This window comes from Asterias amurensis, chromosome 7 (assembly GCF_032118995.1).
Source record: "Asterias amurensis chromosome 7, ASM3211899v1".
In the NCBI taxonomy this organism is placed as follows: Eukaryota; Metazoa; Echinodermata; class Asteroidea; order Forcipulatida; family Asteriidae; genus Asterias; species Asterias amurensis.
Window position 1 is genome coordinate 19,970,768 of NC_092654.1, and position 22,754 is coordinate 19,993,521.

General features: G+C 39.3%; 2 protein-coding genes across 11 annotated transcripts in view; both read right to left on the bottom strand.

The window, feature by feature from the left end:
- The window catches only part of LOC139939460 (thioredoxin domain-containing protein 3 homolog), a 30,439-nt gene extending 19,968 nt beyond the window's left edge, over positions 1-10,471 (bottom strand). For 8 of the 10 annotated variants that reach the window (XM_071935398.1, XM_071935397.1, XM_071935395.1 and 5 more), the window contains exons 1-11: positions 10,413-10,471; positions 8,422-8,550; positions 7,778-7,881; positions 6,818-7,006; positions 6,338-6,434; positions 5,481-5,606; positions 4,363-4,445; positions 3,275-3,367; positions 2,564-2,718; positions 1,713-1,787; positions 194-312 (exon numbers count right to left, since the gene is read on the bottom strand). In XM_071935398.1, the coding sequence (XP_071791499.1) occupies positions 194-312; positions 1,713-1,787; positions 2,564-2,718; positions 3,275-3,367; positions 4,363-4,445; positions 5,481-5,606; positions 6,338-6,434; positions 6,818-7,006; positions 7,778-7,881; positions 8,422-8,512 (1,132 nt within the window). In that variant the 5' untranslated portion in view covers positions 8,513-8,550; positions 10,413-10,471. Of the gene's footprint in view, positions 1-193; positions 313-1,712; positions 1,788-2,563; positions 2,719-3,274; positions 3,368-4,362; positions 4,446-5,480; positions 5,607-6,337; positions 6,435-6,817; positions 7,007-7,777; positions 7,882-8,421; positions 8,551-9,389; positions 9,409-10,412 lie in introns of those variants that run through there. The other 2 variants (XM_071935396.1, XM_071935399.1) reach the window with 2 other exon arrangements.
- Positions 10,472-11,421: 950 nt separating this feature from the next.
- Positions 11,422-14,900, bottom strand: LOC139939637 (uncharacterized). Its single transcript, XM_071935682.1, has 2 exons — positions 14,634-14,900; positions 11,422-13,604 (listed from the first exon to the last, which is right to left on the bottom strand). The coding sequence occupies exons 1-2, from the start codon at positions 14,765-14,767 to the stop codon at positions 12,461-12,463; spliced, it is 1,278 nt and encodes a 425-aa protein (XP_071791783.1). The 5' UTR covers positions 14,768-14,900; the 3' UTR covers positions 11,422-12,460.
- Positions 14,901-22,754: the final 7,854 nt, after the last annotated feature.

Sequence of the window (22,754 nt, forward strand, 5' to 3'; positions counted from 1 at the left end):
CAAACCGACATAGCTTATGGAAACAAGAGAGTTCTCACTTATCTATTGAGAAAGATTTGACTTTGACCGGCTGCACTGGGAAATGGCACAGTGGGACTTTCAGCTCATTTCGTCTTGAAAGGTCACATATGGTCTAATGATTTAATGTTGTCTAATCAGTGCATGCTTCATTTTCTTAAATAAATCAACGTACCTTTGTGTTCTTTGAGAGCATCTGGTCTAATGAGAGCAAATGTTTTCTGGACCATTGGTGGTGGTCCCGTGCCAGGAACGATGGGAACAGCAAAGCCAGGGAAGAAGAAGGACAGCTCTCTGTGGGACAACAAAATACATCAACATGTAAATTCAAGCACATTTACTTAAAATTGGAACAGGCTTATCTTCTTCAAAGGATTTAAGTACTTTTGTAACACAAAACACAATGTCCACAGATTTATCGTTTGAAGATAATGACTGTAGCAAGCTTAAAGGCAGTGGACACTATTGGTAATTACTTAAAATAATTATTACCATAAAACCTTACTTGGTAACGAGTAATGGAGAGCTATTAATAGTATAAAATATTGTGAGAAACGGCTCTCTCTGAAGTGATGTAGTTTTTTGAGAAAGAAGTAATTTTCCATGAATTTGATTTTGAGGTCTCAGAATTAGATTTTGAGGTCTCGAAATCGAGCTCCTGAAAGCACACAACTTCATGTGAAAAGGGCGTTTTTTTCTTCACTATTATTTTGCAATTTCGACAACCAATTTAGCTCAAATTTTCACAGGTTTGTTATTTTATTCATACGTTGAGATACACCAAGTGAGAAGACTGGTCTTTGACAATTTCCGATAGTGTCCAGTGCCTTTATCTTACAATATCACTTACTGAGGTGCTGTAGTTTTAAGAAATGAGTAAAACAATGTCACAAAATACTTTTCGCCTAAGTTTTAGCATGTAAAACGTATTTATCAGTTACGGTACATTACCAAAACGTATTAATCAGTTTTGGTATATTACCATAGCTGGTAAATATGTTTTACATGCTAAAATAATTTCCGTCTCACTGAGACGAAAATTATCTGGTGACTTGTTTTACTCATTTCTCAAAAACTACAGCACCTCAGTAAGTAACATATTAAGGGAAGCTTTATATCTCTTAAAACTGTGTAAGCTTAATGTCAATCTGTGGACATTGTGTTTTTGTGTCCTACAAAAAGTAACCAGCCGTCGATTTCATTAAACTCATCCTAACTTAGGATTGATCTTAGGACTTGGGACGAGTTAAGTTCCCTATCTGAAGACGTAGGATGCATTGAAACCGTCCTAAGTTAGGACGGGTTACTCGTCCTAACTCGAGATATGATTAATCCTAGCGTTTCGTGAAATCGGCCGCTGACCTATTAGGTCATACGGAGTCCCTTAATCATAGCCTAAGGCCTTGAAATCTTCCAATACAAACATTTATTTTCGTCACAGAGGTGCCCTCTCCAAAGGAAATGTTGCCTTGCTCAGCCAGGGCCCAATTTCATAAAGCCTGTAAGCACAAAAACTTGCTAAGCACAGAATAGTATTACTTAACAGAAACAGGCTACCAGCTCAAATTACAATAAGTTTGCATTGTTGTAGCTGGTGCCTGACTAAACTTTTGCTTAACAAAGAAATTTGTCAAGCAGTGTTTTCTGCTTAACAGCCTTGTGAAATTGGGCCCAGACCCGACGAAGCTACATACCTTGCTGCACGTTCTGCAGAGTCTGCACCGTGAAGAGCATTCATTGTCGTGTCTGTTCCATAAATAGCGCGCAAACTGCAAAGAACAAATGAAACAAGTAATCAGTACATTTTTTATTCAAGGAAATAATGCACTGGAATAATCAATGATTGATTATGACGTATCAATGGCATCTACTTTTCATATATGCCTACCCTTCATTAAGCCCTCTAGGGTTTTGATACAATTGTAGTTCAGGTTTTAGGCCATGACATAAATCCCTACGCACTGTGAATGATGATGTAAGTAGTATAATTTAACTGTAAAAGTTTCAGCTTTATTAGATGTCACGCTTTTGAGAAGCAAAGTGAAAATCACCGAGTAATGAATTCAGGAGAGGTGTGAAAATGGTGTTCATACAAAAATAATTGTTGTCTCACTGAGATGAACATTATTTTTTGTGAAATTGTATTTCTCATTCCTTAAAAACTACAGCACCTCAAGTAATATTTGGGTGACAAATCTGGCCCTAATATTATATTGCTACTAAGCAGAAAAGTTTATCACAAACTGTCAATGCTATGAAAAAGAATCAGTTGGGTACCAGTCACAACAACTTATACTTGATAATAATAAGTTAGGTGGTAACCTATTTATGTTTTGCATTTATTTCTGAAAATTTATGAAAAATATCTTCTACCAAAATTAACATCTGTGTTGTCATTTAGCCTTTGAGAAAGACTCTGCTAGGGTTGAAACGTCAGGCCATTTTAAACATTTTTTTACATTTATACCATAGGTCTTTTTGGTTGGTTAGCAGTTTGCAACAGCTAGTTTTATTTTTCAAAACTAATATTTTTTAAATATTTTACCTCTCTGGTGCTTCTTCCTTTGCAATCTCCACATCTTTAGGTCCGATAAGATTGCGGACATCATGAACAACTCCTTCACCGGTATCCCCTTTAGTTAATACAAGGATGTGACACGGACCACTCGACATGAACTGCACTAGGGAGTCAAAATGCTCCTGGTGGGATAAAAAATAATAATCCAAGATTCAACCAATGCGGAAAGGTATTATCACACCACCATAGATCAGTGTTGTTGACGCGAGTCTCTGACTTGGACTCGAGTCGCGAATTTCATTGACTTGGAACTTGACTTGACTTGGGGGGAAATAAATTCAGACTTGACTTGACTTGCACAAAAATGACTTGAAAGTTGAGAATTGGCTTGAATAAATTAGATTGTATGACAATGCATTTGTTGAATAACTTCCTCTAGCTACAAGGCTGGAATCTTAGTAGTCTACTTGGTAAGACACTGCTCTAGAATTGCTAAGGTCATGGGTTTGAATCCCTTCGAGTAATATGCATGTGATCTTGTTAACAGAACACGGGAAAGTAATGAGTATGCAGTGCTAAAGAATAGTGTATGGGTTAAACAAACATACACTTTGTTTTAAAACTGGTTGAGAAGATCATTGTCTTTTCTACAAAGAGTGAAGCTCTGTGCTGTCTGATAAGAGATTATAAATGGAATTGCCCTGGAAGTAAATAATGGTATGAGAAACGTTCACGTACCTCTTCTTCATGTTCCTTGTAGAAGTCTCTCGCCTCGTCTTCCGACAGCGTCTTCTCCTCCTGAGCGAGGACCTCCAGTCCATTCTCCACCAACTGCATTACAAGATTTGTTAAAAATAAATAAACAGTTTAACATCAATCACCTCAACTGTTTAACTCTTTCATGCCCCATTTTTTGTAGTGATAAGTTCATCATATGTTCACATTAATTGTTTATTAGTTTCTTAAAATTGGCGACTCCCCCCAAAATAGGTCCTAATATCACCCTCAAAAGTCCTTTTTTCCATTCTGAAAACTGTGTGGGTGTTGCATCTTTACTTTTCGTTCTACCACTATTTTTTAAAGGGACTTTAACAAGGCTTAAAGCCAAGCTTATTCTAGCCCTGGCGGCCTTACACTTTCGTTTTGTACTACAGTGACGTCCTGGACATCAGGGTACATTTCTGGGGCGGAAAATTTTCACAGCTTCATAACTCAAATCTTACCTGCAAGAAAGCACCAATTTCAACAGATTCACTTTCCATGGCAGCATATGTTTTTCTGCGGTGGGTTTTGATCGTAAGTTATTCTTCACAAATCCGTCATTTTCATGAAATAATGCAGCTCGCAACGTTAAGGAATTCCCATTTTTGTTCGTAACTCTCACACTCTGCCGAGTGTATGCAAGACGCACGACGGGCAACTTTTCAATTGTGTTGCGTGTTAACGCTGTGTGCAGTCAAGATACGGTGACCAAGAATTCATGCGTCTAAGCTTGCATCATGCGTCTTGTACGCGAATGTATACGCGTACGCACGACAACAGACAACACTGTGAGAAAAGGATCGAAACGGGAATTCTTCAACGTTGGAAGCTGCATTGTTTCACGAAAATGACGGATTTGTGAAGAATAACTTACGATCAAAACCCACCGCAGAAACACATATGCTGCCATGGAATGTGAATCTGTTGAAATTGGTGCTTTCTTGCAGGTAAGATTTAAGTTATGAAGCTGTGAAATTTTTCCGCCCCAGAAACGGGCCTCGATAGTTAGGACTCTGTTCCTGTGTACAGAGAAAGAGTCCTATATAGGGCTAAGCTTATCCTACCTTCTGGATAATCTCTTCCACTTTGCCTTCTTTGACTGCATCAGGTTTGACCAGGACAACGGTTACCTCCTTGGGTACAGGCTCTGCAAGACAAAGATTTGTTCATCATCTTAAACATTCATCTCAAATTAAGAAGACCACATACAAGGGCACATGCACTGTGCGGGTTGTCTGTCATTTTAAATTAGTTTAAAACAATTTTTTCTCAAGAGCAAAAGTTATCCATAATTAGGTTCCAACATATCAACAAACATCAGTAGTATGGTTGTGTTTCTACTTTGGTTCAGTAAAAATGAAGAACAAATTAATATTTAATAGCTAACTCAACAATTAGGTTCCAATATATAAACTAACATGAGTGTTATGATTGTGTTTTTTATTTTAATGATGTAAAAACCAAAAAACAAAAAATTAATATTTAACAGCTAAACTCAACTTTTACACGATAAGATTTAGACCATAATGAAAGGTTACTAAATGTACAAGAAGAAAATCCTCAGGAAATAAACCCACCGCCTATATTAGTAATTAGAAGAAAGTAACAACTGAACAAATAAGAAACAAAAATTGTTGAAATGAAATGAAGCTCAAATTTACTTGCTAACAAAAAACAGGAAACCGGAATAAAGTTTGTGGGATAGGGGAGACTAAATAGCCTCAGGATTATTTTGTTGTTTATAGAACAACAGAAAATATGAACTAAAATGTCAAGGTTCACCAAAGAACAGTTCATATTGTTAGTACTTTGTTATTCCCATATTTACTGCCTACCCTTTTTTTATTTATTTAGATGTATTCCTCTTTGTCTTCTGTTTGTGATGTTTTCCATTTAATGTTTTAAGAGTGTTATTTCATTTATTGTATTATTGTAGACAATTGCCGAACATGCCAAATAAATAATAACAACCCTACACAAATTTTAAAGTAAGGAGCGGAAAAAAATCCCCAAACAATAAAATAAAAAACAACTGAAAAGTAACAACTGTAACAATAATGAAAAATATGAAAAACAAAAGTGGCAGAACAAATAAAAAACAGAAAAAAACCCTGATGTGCATCTAATCACTTTCCTCCCGCAAAAATGGAAACAAAATTAAAATTCTAAACTAGACTACTACCTTGACCTGATCTAGACCTACTGTCCAAGTCCTGAATATCAGAGAACAATATCTGCACAGTGTTCTCACTGACTGGCCTAACGGATACATCCTCACACTTCTCTTCCCCACAGATTATATCACCGACTAGGATAACAGAGTGTACATATCATCACAATATTATCACAATAAGACACAGAGAAGATTTGTTTGTAGAAGAAAGTTCATTCAACATATGAATTGGAAACATATTTGGCGAGTTTTTGAGGGGTTGAGTAAATTGAATGAGTTTTTGAAGGGTTGAATAAATTGCGTACAAATTCTCACACAAAGCATAATTCCATATTCAGGCATGATATTTTGTCCTTACATCAAGTAAAACTCAAGGCTTAGCAAGAAATTTTGGCTTGTGCGTGTGCGTAGTGCGTATACAGCTAGCGCAGAAATTTAGTGTTTGTACAGCAGAAAAACGGTGATTGTAGGCCCAGAATTTGGAGGTGAGCAGGACCATGAAATTGGGCCATGATTGAGTGGAAATATCCTGAACTGAACTGAACTGAACTGAATTGGTGGAAATGATCTGTACATCACAAGTATCTCAATTACCGGAACATGTCATTCAGACTCTGTTGTAATTAAAGACCTTTTTGCAAGTACCCATTGCCCAAATGCTAACTGTTGAATGAGGTGCATGCTGGTTTATCTATGGATGAAACTTGAGCGCTAGCTAGACCAGCATGCACCTCACACAACACCTACAGCGCATGTCCGGGTTTTTGCTATGAGGTTTTTGTGAATATGCGAAAAGAAACAACTTGATAGAGTCCTGTCGATTTTAAAAATTTGGTTACGTAGGTGAGATATAATATGGTTCTTACTTTGTGCTTCTTCATCGTGCTTGCGTTTCTCCACAGCCTCAATCTCAGCAGCAGCTTGCTCTTTAGCTTCCATGGCAATCAACAGAGGATCTTTAATCTATCAAGAAAAATGTCAAGATAAAACAAAAAACACCTTTGAAAATTTAACTGTGTAGTTCAGGCCTGTATGCTTCGTTTTTGAAAGGGCAAGGGCACCAAGGCATTTTCTCCCTGGTAAAGGGCACCCTATGAGGAAATTTTTAATTTCTACTGGAGCATTTCAAAGGGCACCAAGGCAATGACCAGGGGGCATGGAGGCAATTGCCTTCGTTGCCTTTGTGTCTAATCTAGGCACTGCAGACACGGCAGCAATGGCGCGCGCCATGTTCAACACTTGCGTGTCCGGAGTGTTGTATTCGTTCCAGCAAAACCAAACCCATAATTAACGATTTTCTTATGACAAGTTCAGATGTTTTGAGTGTGACTGAGCCTTTAACTCACCACTTTACGCTCTGCCCCCTCTTCCAGCACCCTGTGCTCATTAGCCAGCTGGGTTGTGATGGACTTGTTGAGAGCGGGTCCATTAGCACCGCGTACTACATCCACCAACTGTCCGCTGCCATAGAACAGGAAGCATGGCTCACAGTGGCCACGGTACCTCTCCAGATTCTCAATGCTGTCTGCCTCAGCCTGAAATAAAAATGTCATGATTAAAATCATGTTAGACAAGACAAAAGGCTAGATGCATGATGGAAAAAGTTAGTAAAGGCCCGGTCACACAGGCCCCGATAACGAGAACGAAAACGATAAAAATGCACGCTCGCGATTGGTTGAATTGCTCCACGCAGAATACGCCCACGCTCATTCAACCAATCGAGGGCGTGCGTTTTTATCGTTATCGTTTTCGTTCTCGTTATCGGGGCCTGTGTGAACGGGCCTTAACACCTGTTTCAGACAGGTGTGCCAGAGTCGCGACAAACCAAATTAGTTCGGCCCGACTCTGGGGCGCCCAGTCTGAAATGGGTGTTAGGTTTGCGGTGAAACGTCAAACAGTACAAACTTGGCCTTGGCCTCGAGAGACACAGCTTTTGCCTTGAAAATTACATCCATATCTCTGGCCTGTGGAATCAAAGACTCAGGACTTGGTCCTGGAGGTTACGTCCTAAGCTGGAGACTCTCAGGATCACTGAGTGGATATTTTCATAATATTGGCAGCTATGTCTCCTCAGCTAATTTTGTAAATTAAAAAGGAACATTTATAACTGACCCCAAAGAATTACATCTTGATGGGGAGGAGGAAAGTTTCTTTCAATAAATATTCTCATTTTTTTTATTCTCATAAAAGATCAATTTAAGCGAGTCAAACAACCATTAAATTTCAACCAGATATGAGGTTATTTTTTTAAAGGACTTAAAAATAAACAACCATGATGATTTTCTTTTTTCAAAAAGTGAACTCACTACGGCATATTTCAGGAGATCATCTCCAATTTCATTCTTTAGTCGTCTAAACAGACTGATAACAGCTGAGCAGGGACCACACCATCTCTGGTAGACATCAACAACTGAAAGAAAAATAGAAAGAAAATATAAGCAAAAGGTAAAGACAGTTTAGGCAAACAAACACAAACAAAAGGTTCGGAACTAAAAGTGTCAGATACTTCACGGGATCACCTCCATGCCCTGTTAATGTGTTCATTGCCTTAGTGCCCTTGAAATGCTTCAATAGAAATTTAAAATTTGCTCATTTTACTGATTGGAAAATGCCTTAGTGCCCTTGCTTTCAAAAATGAAGCATACAGGCCTGTAACTGTATACATGTAGTAAGTATTGAATTGATATTGGTTTAATTTAAAAATTCACAATAATTAAAAATTGATTTTCCACAGTATGGTTTAAAAAAAGACGTCAAAGATATTGAAGAGGAACCAAATCAACATTAACTGTGACATTTGATAGGCCTACTCTTTATCATAAGCTGTGTCTCAGATCAATGCACAGTTTCAATGCACAATGTATTTTGCTTAGAGCGCTGGGCAAAAATTGTGAGTCCCAGGCAGGCCCGCCGAGCACCGCCCACCGTGGCTTCAACACCGGTAACCTACCATATAAGCCTTCACCTCCCATCAGATCGTCCCATTGCTCTTGATTTAACACTTCCTTTTGAAGAGCAACTGCCTCTTTCTTGGCAGGCATCTTGACCGCTTTTCACGTCAACTATAAAAACTTTTTTTCTGAGGAACAATACAAATAGATTCAAAATTAGCCGAGTATGGTTTAAAACTGCCTTCCACCATTTTAACACACAAATAATTTATTTCAGCGTGGTTTGAAGCTTTGAAAGGTGTGGATAACAGAAAGTAATTGTTGGTAGTAAACGTGAGTTTACAATATGCGTTTCATCTCGCCCCCTAATTACAAGCACGCCTGCCCAAAACAAAGTCACCTCCAACAAGCTCACCCATGTAATATAACAATCTTGCCCATTTGAAAAAGTCGCCCCAGTTTTTGGGTTGTTTTTTTCAAGATGTAAACATGAAAAGAAAATGAACTATCTGAAATTTAATTGAACCTTCCTTTGTGCAAAATCAACCACGAGCAGTACATGTTATATTACAAGGGTAATTTAACACTTCCTTTTAAAGAGCAACTGCCTCTTTCTTGGCAGGCATCTTGACCACTTTTCACGTCAACTGAAAAATGTTTTTTTCTAAGGAGCAATACAAATAGATTCAAATTAGCAAACATGGTTTAAAACTGCCTTCCCCCATTTTAAAACACAAATAATTTATTTAAGCGTGGTCTGAAGCTTGCCAAGGTGTGGATAATAGAAAGTAATTGTTGGTAGTAAACGTGATGCGTTTCATCTCACCCCCTAATAATTACAAGTGCGCCTGCCCCAAGCAAAGTAACCCCCAACAAGCTCACCCTTGTAATATAACAATCTTGCCCATTTGAAAAAGTCACCCCATGGCACAAGAGTCAAGAATGTACTTTTTGAGTTTTTTTTGTTTTTTTTCAAGATGTATTGTAAACATGTAAAGAAAATGAATTATCCTGAATTTAATCGAACCTTCCTTAGAGCAAAATCAACCACGTCAACTGCAAAATGTTTTTTTCTAAGGAACAATACAAATAGATTCAAATTAGCAAACATGGTTTAAAACTGCCTTCCACCATTTTAAAACACAAATAATTTATTTCAGCGTGGTTTGAAGCTTTGAAAGGTGTGGATAACAGAAAGTAATTGTTGGTAGCTAGTTGCGACAGACCAGGGTTCAATTTCAAGGCTCTGCTTACTCTTTAGTCTTACTTAGTCTTATCTTAGCTTAGAATTAGAGTCTTATACAGCCGAATTCCCGTTTACAATTACATTACAAATACGTTCAAGATTCCCTGGTCCTACCCTTCCTTCATGTCCTTTTGTTTTTGTGTAGTTGTAAAACTAAAAGCATAGAATGTCTAGGTAGTGCTTACGTGGAGTACGCATGCTCAGAAGACACAAGTTATTGCTTACTGAAATACGCTTCCATAAAAGCTGAAGAATAACCAAGAAGTTGATAAATAAAAATTGGTGAATAAATTAAAATACTGTAAGTGTACTGTTTGTAGGGCCTATTTAATTTTATTTTAGTTTACTATATTCATATGAATATAGACGTTTTTAATACACTAATTAATACAGGGTGGGTGTCACTGTCAAGTGAAGTGTCACTGTCGTCACACTCACAGTGACCAGTGTCACGGTCACTTGTCATGCAGCCTGTGGTCCGTTCAACCATAGAGTAAGAGGATACTCTATGGTTGAACGTTGAACCTTGTCACTTCGTCAGTTTTCAAATTTAGCTGGCCGCCTGGCCCTGAATGTAGTGCAAGTGAAAAGTGTGAGTGTGAATTCCCGATTGCACAAACTATTCATTCGGCGCCATGAGCGAGCTCGACGAACGAATTGAATACTAAGGGAAATCTCTTTGTGACTTAGTATTACGCCAACCAGTGGCCGATCTAGAGAAAGTATTATTATTTATTAATTATTAACGTATCTATTTCTTTACTTCCCATTGTATCAATATTCGCTTAATTAATTAAAACTTACATTAATTTTCACGAATCCAGTGCAGGCAAGACTTCAAAATCTGTTTACAAGTTCATCGTGTGTTGCTTAGTAAGGTCACGTGACCATTTTGGATCGTTACACTTGGTTTCTAGGTAAACCGTTTTAAACGTAGCTTAACTTTAACAGAGTGTTAGCTTAGTTGTTGTAGAATGTATTGTTGAATGAAAAATAAGTTGTAAAAACAGCAAATTATAAAAATATTGGGTGTAAAACTAAAAGAAATTGTTCTCATTATGAATAACGTGCATAATAACTAATACGCCAAACACCCCTACTTTTGTCACTTCGACGAATCTCGCTAGAACGCACCGATGTTTCAAAAGAGGGCGCTCTTTGAAGTAGTTTGTAGTTTTTTTTTTAGAGTTCCCCGGTCGCAGGCGGGGTTTTGGGTTTTTGTTGTGGGGGGCGGGCGGCCGGTGTCGCATGCAATTATGTCCTCTATGCAATACTATCCGGAGGACAGTATTGCATATGCAATCATGTCCGCCAGACAGTTTTGCACATGCAATTGTGTCGGCCCGGACGCTGCTGAGTAATGCAAAAGTGTCTGCCCGGACACATTTGCATATGCAGTTGTGTCCGCCCCAGTGCAAAACCGTCCTTGCAGTAAATTAATCGCCCTTGGTCGACGGATGTTAGCATTTTTTTTTACAAGCTAATTACTTTTTAGCACTTAAGAATTGCCATCACCAAAAGATTTCCTGATTTTTTGGTAATATGTGGCAATTTTAGAGTGCAGACAAAATAATTGCCATCAAGGGTTGGAGGCGGGGGCGAGGGTGGGGCGGGGGGTAAGTAATTGCCTTCACACACCTGGCCCATGCCCCAGGAGGAGGGTCAAGTAGGGACTCTGGATGGATATGAAGACTCACCGAGTGCCAATCAAATACCAATATTTTCTTATATTAATTCAATATAAGAGATCATAAACAAAAACTCGAAACAATGACTACAGTCGGGACACAAGTTTAAAGATGAATTCCCCAAATTTATTTTGGTCACAATAAAAAAACTTTGTTATTTTTTATTTTTTATGGTTGCCTACAAGTGTGTTTAACCAAAGAGGGCCGACGAAGCAAGATTGAAAACACGGGCTGAAATGTGAAGTAATCACTGGACGCCACATTTCAGCAAGCAACTCCTTTGATGCAACACTTGATTAGTGCAGGCAATTTGCTGTCAATGAATCATTTGCGCCAATGCATATTTCACATTCCAACAATACTAGCCTCAGTTCTCCATCTTGCACCTTCTGCACTCTACTCTTAGGTTGTAACAAATCATTAGAAGTAATGCATTAAATGGCAACTGTCACCGCTGAACATGTATTGATGAACTTATTAGTCATATTGCAAGGCCATGTGCTGGTCATCAAATCACACTATAAATGTGACCACATCAATTGTAATGTGATGGAGAGCATGTGTGTCTAATTTACCAGGGTTAGAGTACATAATACCATGTACAGCCATGTATTAGGCCTGTGCAATGATCATGACCCAATGATCAGCCCTGCCATTTAATTACAGTAGTGAATTGAATATTTAGCCACTTAAATGGGAAACTTTGGGATGCTACGTTGACGCAGACTTACAAGGTAAGTTTACATTGTCTATCAGTGTTGTTGCAACAGTGGGCCGTGCCGGGCAAGCCTGCCCAAAACAAATGTCACCCACCACACTCTGAGCAAAAGTGGTGGGACTAATTGGATTTAGAGCCCACCAAATTGGTCTAGCTACAACTCCGTTGTTTACATAGTTCCGAGCATGCACACATAACTGAAAACTATGGATTTTATCTGGTAAATTTAAGTCTGCTGCAACCTAGCATTCCAACAGTCCTCCATTGGCAAAGCGGGAATAAACCAATCTCCCTTACAGGGACTTCCTTCCTCACTTGAATAAAATCCCTAAATATAATACATGATTAGTGCAGTTGAGTCACGATAAACCAACAGCATGCAACAAGTGCAAGTTGAATTTGGATGGATTTGAGTTAGGATTCAGGGTTAGGAAAACAGACAAAAATCATGAAGCTGGTAAAATGTTAACCATGGTCTCCGCCAAATCACGTTCAGCCATGTTATGCACTTGGCCCCCTAATGGGTCACCTAACCCAAGATTGGCTTCAATATGAGCCTGCTCCTGCATTAACAAATTAGTTTGAATATGAACTGGATCGACGACTAAAGACATCACTGGAGGGGAAGTTTGGACAAAACTGATGATGTGTGGTTTTTGTTTTTGGTGTGGTGAGACAGTTTTTGTTGGACCAATCGCACCGGGAGATAATATCTGTGCACGCCGCCGGTGATATCTATCCACATGAGCTGTCAATGAATGACCTTGCGTAAAGGCCTTATCACACTGGGTGCATTTGTGCGGCTTCTCACCAGTGTGAACAGTCTGATGCCTGGTCAGGTCTGACCGATTAGTAAACGCCTTGTCACATTTGTGACAGCGATGGGGGCGCTCACCCGTGTGCGTCCTTATGTGGTATGCCAACGCGGATGCCCACTTGAAAGTCTTTGAACAGTGGACGCACTGGTAAGGTTTATCAGCAGAGTGTGTGCGAAGGTGAGACTTAAGTGTCTGCTGGGATTTCATTGCACAGCCGCAGATATGACACAATAATTTTTTTTGTGGAGTTTTCTCTTTTGCTTTGTGCACTTGCTCGGGATGTTTCACTGAGATGTGCTGACCTAGGTTCCACTTATTGGTGAAGGACACATTACATAAATCGCACTGAAGGGTCGAATCCTCTCGGACGTGGACACGGAGGTGATTCAAGTAGCTCACTTTCAGCTTAAAGCTCCTTCCACATTCATTGCATTGATGTCCCACTTCAAGGGGTTTGTTTTTATTTAATAATTTGATGGTGACACCTCTTGATTTTACACCCGCTGGCTTGAAGTCTCTTGTTTGTGTGTCACGTCTGTTTTTCAAATCAACCTCCTCCTCCTCCTCGTCACTTGCACTTTCATCTGAGGATTCTTCCTCGGAAGTACTCGTAAACGCAACTGATTCTTTGGGGATTTTTCTAAGTCTGCTCCTGCAGCACAAGTTAACTTGAACCCCAAGAGATCTTGATTTTCCAGAGTTAGATGAATCTTTCTCAAACCAGGGCTGCTCAACTCCGGTAAGTAGTGTAGCAAACTCAAGTCGGTTTGTTCTGTAATGAAATGGAATGATGATTATTTAATCTTAAAATTAGGTTTGAACTAAAAAACTATTCCTTGCTTTCAGAAGAAATACTAAAAATGTTATATAATTAGACACTTTTTTTGATCCTGTCTTTTTTCCTGAAAAAGAAGAAGAATGTAAATCATGGTTGTCCACCTGTAATCGAATGTTATGTTATACATGTTATAAACATGGAGCAATTGCTCCATGTTAGAACTAAGGGAATAAAGGGGAAGCGACGAGTTCTTAAAGGAACACGTTGCCTTGGATCGGTCGAGTTGGTCTTTGAAAAGCGTTTGTAACCGTTTTTTATAAAATGCATATGGGTAGAAAGATGTTGTAAAAGTAAAATACAATGATCCACACAAACATGCCTCGAAATTGCGTGGTTTTCCTTTTACCTCGTCGACTAACACGTCGGCCATTTATGGGGGTCAAAATTTTGACTCCCATAAATGGCCGACCGTGTTAGTTCGCACAGTAGAAGGAAAACCACGCAATTTCGAGGCAAACTTGTGTGGATCATTGTATTCTACTTTTAAAACATCTTTCCAACCATATGCATTATATACAAAACGGTTACAAACGCTTTTGTTTTGACCAACTCGTCCGATCCAAGGCAACGTGTTCCTTTAACCAGTCCGTTTAATACATGCAGGGTGGTTATATATAGTGTCTGTTGTTTAAAAAATGTTTATTGTGACACTGTCTGCTGGTGATGTTCGAAGGCGAGATGCTAGATAGAACAGCTGACACAGAATCTTGGTAGTGAGAATTACCTGTAATGTATCCAGCATGTTGAGTTGTGACACAGTCCACACAGTTCTCTTTACAATATTCAATAATAATAAGTTATTGAATCTATTTTTTTTTATATTAACTGAACAAAATTTGAAAGACACATTTCATTATTGTGGAAGTCTGCAAACCTTTACTAAATTATTTAGTAAATAGATTACATCCCCACCATGCACAGTTCCAAATATAACTGATATTCTAAAATACTTGTTAGTGTTACCTTATTGTTTCTTCTAATGAAAACAAATGCTGCACAAATGCTTCAGGTGTTTTAAATCCACTCGACTTCTGCAGATCCACGAGTCGATTGGCAAGTTCGGAGTGCAAAACAAAAGTCCCATTTCTTGTTTCCATGATGAAGTGAAGAAATGTTGCAATTTTCAGGCGTCAATTCTTCATCACATCGCTACTTAATAGTGGATAACTTGTTTTGTATAGAGTGTTGGGGAAAGGCAAAGATGTACGGTGGACACTTATTCTCAAACGTTGAGGCCTGGTTAATAAAACTGTTGGGCGCGATCGGTCAATCTGCGCGATCAACCGATCGCGCTGCGCTATTGAACGATCAAATTAAGATCAATTGGTCGCGCAGCAATCGGTCGATCGCGCAACAATCGGTCGATCGCGCAACAATCGGTCAATCGCGCAATGACATCTTTGCGCGATTGATCGATTGCGCTACGAGTATTTTTTCCCGTTATCAGCGGATCGCGCAGGAAAGGCTTTGCGCGATCTACCGATCGTGCAGGAATGGGTTTGCGCGATCGACCGATAGTGCAGGAAAAGTTTTGCGCGATCAACCGATCATGCAGGAAAAGTTTTGCGCGATCTATCGATCGTGCAGGAATGGGTTTGCGCGATCGACCGATCGTGCAGGAATGGTTTCGCGCGTTCGACCGATCGTGCAGGTAAACTATTCCTTAGGGCGATTTCTCAAAGCAATAAAATTCATAGCAGGACAAATTTTCAGTATCACCATAGTGATTTATATAGTGACGTCACACTACGATTGATTTGCAGTTACAATCAATGTTACATCTTTGTGAAATCGGCCCCTGAACATCAGCCGATCGCGCCAAACAATTCCTGCACAATCGGCCGATCGCGCAAAACCATTCCTGCACAATCGGCCGATCACTCATAACCATTCCTGCACAATCGGCCGATCGCGCAAAATCATTCCTGCACAATCGGCCGATCGCGCCGAGCCATTCCCGCACGATCGGTTGATCGCGCATGTCCGTTGCCGAATGTTGCGCGATCAACCGATTGTTGCGCGATCGACCGATTGATGCGCGATCGACCGATTGCTGCGCGACCAATAGATATTTCAATAGCGCAGCGCGATCGTTTGATAGCGCAGCGCGATCGGTTGATCGCGCAGATTGACCGATCGCGCCCAACATAACCAAGTATGAAGCTAAAAACCACGGATGGTTGTGATTAAAATACGCATGCGCAAGTTGTGATTAGTCTCTTGCAGTCGTAATGTTGTGTTTATTTTTGAGCCAATGAATACTATTTTCTGTATTAAACCATCTAAAGTTCAACCCCGTCATATTTTGTAACGTAACTGCTTTGGGTAAACTGTCTACTGGTTGGATCATCATGAATGGAGGTTTTCTTACCCTGTGTTCGCACTATTTCCCAAATAAACAGTGTGATTTGCATATTCATGAATATGCATTTAGGCAGAAGTTCAACCCAGTGTTTTGCATCTCAGTTTGTTAACACGGGAGGGCGCCAAAAAGCTCTAAAAGGTGCTCATAGATTCATAGCCGCAACCAATGCTTGTGCTAATTAATATTCAAAAGTTATTTTAAAAACTATTTTAAGTATCTGAACCTCTTGAAAACCAATCAAATATATTTTCGTACAACTAAGAAAACACTGATTTCTTTTCAATTTTTGGCAGGTCAGCTTTTCGGAATTTTTGCTAATTAGGCCATACCCCGGAAAAAAAACACAGACAAATAATGTGTTTTTTCCTAAACCGCTGCAAGTATGATCACTTTTTCACTTCCCAAGCCAAATAGGACCAACCTCAAATCCTACATTTATCACATCTCCTCAAAAGCTGAAGCACATAGCACCCAGGTTGTGATAAATTGTTATAGGCCCCTAGCGACACAATTAATTGCATGACCCCAAAACAATATTAGCCATTTTAACTATTATTTCTGTAATGTTGAAATTTGATTATAACGAGGATTATAAAACCATACTATATTGCTGACATATCGTTGATGACGAGTTGTTTTATTTGTTAAAAGAAGTTAAAAAAAAAGTGAAAGTGGTACCAATCTCCCTAGACGCATTTTTTCCACCAAAGGTTATTTCAACAATTCAAAGTACATACATACATCATAAAAGTATGGAACTTTAATCTAAACATGAGAAGAAAATGTATGCATTTGTACAATTCGTTTTTACAACAATACATAGCAGTACAACATTGTCCATGTCCAACTTGTATAATCAAGAAGAAACTGCACATTATTTTAATATATAAAGGTTCATGTAAATGATACTACAGAAACTGCTTTAAAAACAACCAAGCTTCTTTAACTGTTCCCTTTTTCCACAAATAGAAACGATAATACCACACAAAATTTGTCTTGAGCCATTAATGAAAGCTGAACTTTGATGCGTTGGAAGGATGAAATCATCTGCTCTGCAACTTGGCCTTCTATCTTGAACACCCATCTGTTTGTATCCAATGGAACAGGCCAATGAAAGAATACAAAAAGGAAATACATACTTAGTTGAATTTAATAAAATCATGTAGATATTATGAGATGAGTGGCTGTGGCAAATATTTGTTTTGTTTCAAGGCAGGGTAACACACAAGTACATGTCAGAAGACTACACATTCATTTCTCATGTGTTTAGTTTGAATAAAGACAAAAACAACTGTTAGAAAATTATTGTTGGTATGCCAAAGCTTTCCTTCGGCTTACATTGTCTGTAAACTTGCCTCAAATTTTATAGCTGTAATTCTCTTTTTAAGCTATTTTATGATACAAACCTACTTTTTTATGAATTTAATTGAATTGTGTAGTTCCCATGTTATTGTGTATGGTTATGTAGTTGTATGGTTGTATAGTTTCCCATTGACATGTGTATGGTTGTGAAGTGTCCCATTGACTTGTGTATGGTTGTGTAGTTTCCCATTGACTTGTATATGGTTGTGTAGTTTCCCATTGACTTGTGTATGGTTGTGTAGTTCCCCATTGACTTGTGTATGGTTGTGTAGTTTCCCATTGACTTGTGTATGGTTTTGTAGTTTCCGATTGACTTGTGTATGGTTGTTTAGTTTCCCATTGACTTGTGTATGGTTGTGTAGTTTCCCATTGACTTGTGTATGGTTGTGTAGTTTCCCGTTGACTTGTGTATGGTTGTGTAGTTTCCTATTGACTTGTGTATGGTTGTGTAGTTTCCCTTTGACTTGTGTATGGTTGTGTAGTTTCCCATTGACTTGTGTATGGTTGTGTAGTTTCCCGTTGACTTGTGTATGGTTGTGTAGTTTCCCATTGACTTGTGTATGGTTGTGTAGTTTCCCTTTGACTTGTGTATGGTTGTGTAGTTTCCCATTGACTTGTGTATGGTTGTGTAGTTTCCCATTGACTTGTGTATGGTTGTGTAGTTTCCCATTGACTTGTGTATGGTTGTGTAGTTTCCCATTGACTTGTGTATGGTTGTGTAGTTTCCCATTGACTTGTGTATGGTTGTGTAGTTTCCCATTGCATTGTGTATGGTTGTGTAGTTTCCCATTGACTTGTGTATGGTTGTGTAGTTTCCCATTGACTTGTGTATGGTTGTGTAGTTTCCTATTGACTTGTGTATGGTTGTGTAGTTTCCCATTGACTTGTGTATGGTTGTGTAGTTTCCCATTGACTTGTGTATGGTTGTGTAGTTTCCCATTGACTTGTGTATGGTTGTGTAGTTTCCCATTGACTTGTGTATGGTTGTGTAGTTTCCCATTGACTTGTGTATGGTTGTGTAGTTCCCCATTGACTTGTGTATGGTTGTGTAGTTTCCCATTGACTTGTGTATGGTTGTGTAGTTTCCCATTGACTTGTGTATAGTTGTGTAGTTTCCCATTGACTTGTGTATGGTTGTGTAGTTTCCCATTGACTTGTGTATGGTTGTGTAGTTTCCCATTGCATTGTGTATGGTTGTGTTGTTTCCCATTGACTTGTGTATGTATCGTTGTGAAGTGTCCCGTTGACTTGTGTATGGTTGTGTAGTTTCCCATTGACTTGTGTATGGTTGTGTAGTTTCCCATTGACTTGTGTATGGTTGTGTAGTTTCCCATTGACTTGTGTATGGTTGTGTAGTTTCCCATTGACTTGTGTATGGTTGTGTAGTTTCTCATTGAGTTGTGTACGGTTGTGTAATTTCCCATTAACTTGTGTATGGTTGTGTAGTTTCCCATTGACTTGTGTATGGTTGTGTAGTTTCCCATTGACTTGTGTATGGTTGTGTAGTTTCCCATTGACTTGTGTATGGTTGTGTAGTTCCCCATTGAATTGTGTGTGGTTGTGTAGTTTCCCATTGACTTGTGTGTGGTTGTGTAGTTTCCCATTGACTTGTGTATGGTTGTGTAGTTTCCCGTTGACTTGTGTATGGTTGTGTAGTTCCCCATTGACTTGTGTATGGTTGTGTAGTTTCCCATTGACTTGTGTATGGTTGTGTAGTTTCCCATTAACTTGTGTATGGTTGTGTAGTTTCCCATTGACTTGTGTATGGTTGTGTAGTTCCCCATTGACTTGTGTATGGTTGTGTAGTTTCCCATTGACTTGTGTATGGTTGTGTAGTTTCCCATTGACTTGTGTATGGTTGTGTAGTTTCCCATTGACTTGTGTATGGTTGTGTAGTTCCCTATTGACTTGTGTATGGTTGTGTAGTTTCCCATTGACTTCTGTATGGTTGTGTAGTTTCCCATTAGCTTGTGTATGGTTGTGTAGTTCCCCATTGACTTGTGTATGGTTGTGTAGTTTCCCATTGACTTGTGTATGGTTGTGTAGTTTCCCATTAACTTGTGTATGGTTGTGTAGTTTCCCATTGACTTGTGTATGGTTGAATACCGGACACTTCGGCACCTTGCAAACTCGGCACCAGCAAACTCGGCACCTCTCAAACTTGGCACCCACAACCTCGGCACCTTGCAAACTCGGCACCCACAAACTCGGCACATGCACAACTACAAACTCGGCACCTGGTTGAAAACACTCAATCTGCTACGGTTGCCATCTCGGCACCCAGTTGGAAATTGAAATAAGTCCCGATCCTTGTCGTATCGTTTGTAACGACGGGTTTGACGTCGTATCGACGATACATACCTAATAATCTGTTTTTTTTCACTGTCATAGTGAGGTCGCCCTTTTCAAAGATCTGTATCAAAAATAATTAATATTTATTTTGTGTAAACTTTTCAATACGTTTTTGAGTCGAAAATACGTAATTTCGATGTCCAAGTATTCTTTGGGAACATTTACACGAAACTTTGATCCAATAAAACATTAAATTCAAAATAAAGAGTTTGTGTGTGTAAATAATTTCTAAATACAGACTGTCGTGCACTGTGTTATTACAAAAACTAAGATGATCAAAGCCGAGTTGCAAACTAAACACCGGTGTCATGACAAAAACTGTCCGCTGGCAATAAGTGTCCGCTCATTAGCATATTGCGTTCTGACTGGTCAAGCGTCATGACACCGGGTGATCACACTGAACTGTCGCTGCCGCCGCCGTGGTGGGGCAAAAGTCCCCCACGGCCGACGGCCGCCATATGTAGGCAAAACACGCTCCCAAATCACACTCTCTTCAAAATCAAAAAGTCATTGTCAACCAAACGCTAAAAAGAACATTTTCCATGCATTTTCAAAGCCCACTACATCAACAAATAGCGATGCACTTTCACCAACATGATTGAAAAAAGAAAGAAAAAAAACTGACCGTGCGGACGTAAAGTTTCCTGGAAAAAAAAATCTCCGATGCCAATTTTTCGAAAGATCGGGAGCAGTTATGGTCATATAAGCTAGCATAACTACTAATTATTTTAACTAAATTCAAACCAGTTTTTATGGTGTTTGGTTTGACATGGTTGATGGACCAAAATAGGCCGGAGCCGAGTTTGTTTGGTGCCGAGTTTGTTGGACCAAAACAGGCCGGTGCCGAGCTTGTTTGGTGCCGAGTGGGTGCCGAGTTTGCTAGGTGCCGAGTTTGCTAAGTGCCGAGTTTGCTGGTGCCGAGTTTGCAAGGTGCCGAAGTGTCCGGTACCCGTATGGTTGTGTAGTTTCCCATTGACTTGTGTATGGTTGTGTAGTTTCCTATTGACTTGTGTATGGTTGTGTAGTTTCCCATTGACTTGTGTATGGTTGTGTAGTTTCCTATTGACTTGTGTATGGTTGTGTAGTTTCCCATTGACTTGTGTATGGTTGTGTAATTTCCCATTGCATTGTGTATGGTTGTGTAGTTTCCCATTGACTTGTGTATGGTTGTGTAGTTTCCCATTGACTTGTGTATGGTTGTGTAGTTTCCCATTGACTTGTATATGGTTGTGTAGTTTCCCATTGACTTGTGTATGGTTGTGTAGTTTCCCATTACATTGTGTATGGTTGTGTAGTTTCCTATTGACTTGTGTATGGTTGTGTAGTTTCCCATTGACTTGTGTATGGTTGTGTAGTTTCCGATTGACTTGTGAATGGTTGTGTAGTTTCCCATTGACTTGTGTATGGTTATGTAGTTTCCCATTGACTTGTGTATGGTTGTGTAGTTTCCGATTGACTTGTGTATGGTTGTGTAGTTTCCCATTGACCGGTGTATGGTTGTGTAGTTTCCCATTGACTTGTGTATGGTTGTGTAGTTTCCCATTGACTTGTGTATGGTTGTGTAGTTCCCATTGACTTGTGTATGGCTGTGTAGTTTCCCATTGACTTGTGTATGGTTGTGTAGTTTCCCATTGACTTGTGTATGGTTGTGTAGTTTCCCATTGACTTGTGTATGGTTGTGTAGTTTCCCATTGCATTGTGTATGGTTGTGTAGTTTCCCATTGACTTGTGTATGGTTGTAAAGTGTCCTACTGACTTGTGTATGGTTGTGTAGTTTCCCATTGACTTGTGTATGGTTGTGTAGTTTCCCGTTGAGTTGTGTATGGTTGTGTTGCTTCCCATTGACTTGTGTATGGTTGTAAAGTGTCCTACTGACTTGTGTATGGTTGTGTAGTTTCCCATTGACTTGTGATTGGTTGTGTAGTTTCCCATTGACTTGTGTACGGTTGTGTAGTTTCCCATTGAGTTGTGTATGGTTGTGTAGTTTCCCATTGACTTGTGTATGGTTGTTAAGTGTCCTACTGACTTGTGTATGGTTGTATAGTTTCCCATTGACTTGTGTATGGTTGTGTAGTTTCCCATTGACTTGTGCATGGTTGTGTAGTTTCCCATTGACTTGTGTATGGTTGTGTAGTTTCCCATTGACTTGTGTATGGTTGTGTAGTTTCCCATTGACTTGTGTATGGTTGTGTAGTTTCCTATTGCATTGTGTATGGTTGTGTAGTTTCCTATTGACTTGTGTATGGTTGTGTAGTTTCCCATTGACTTGTGTATGGTTGTGTAGTTTCCCATTGACTTGTGTATGGTTGTGTAGTTTCCCATTAACTTGTGTATGGTTGTGTAGTTTCCCATTGACTTGTGATTGGTTGTGTAGTTTCCCATTAACTTGTGTATGGTTGTGTAGTTTCCCATTGCATTGTGTATGGTTGTGTAGTTTCCCATTAACTTGTGTATGGTTGTGTAGTTTCCCATTGCATTGTGTATGGTTGTGTAGTTTCCTATTGACTTGAGTATGGTTGTGTAGTTTCCCATTGACTAGTGTATGGTTGTGTAGTTTCCCATTGACTTGTGCATGGTTGTGTAGTTTCCCATTGACTTGTGTATGGTTGTGTAGTTTCCCATTGACTTGTGTATGGTTGTGTAGTTTCCCATTGACTTGTGTATGGTTGTGTAGTTTCCTATTGCATTGTGTATGGTTGTGTAGTTTCCTATTGACTTGTGTATGGTTGTGTAGTTTCCCATTGACTTGTGTATGGTTGTGTAGTTTCCCATTGACTTGTGTATGGTTGTGTAGTTTCCCATTAACTTGTGTATGGTTGTGTAGTTTCCCATTGACTTGTGTATGGTTGTGTAGTTTCCCAATGACTTGGGTATGGTTGTGTAGTGTCCTACTGACTTGTGTATGGTTGTGTAGTTTCCCATTGACTTGTGTATGGTTGTGTAGTTTCCCATTGACTTGTGTATGGTTGTGTAAGTTCCCATTGACTTGTGTACGGTTGTGTAGT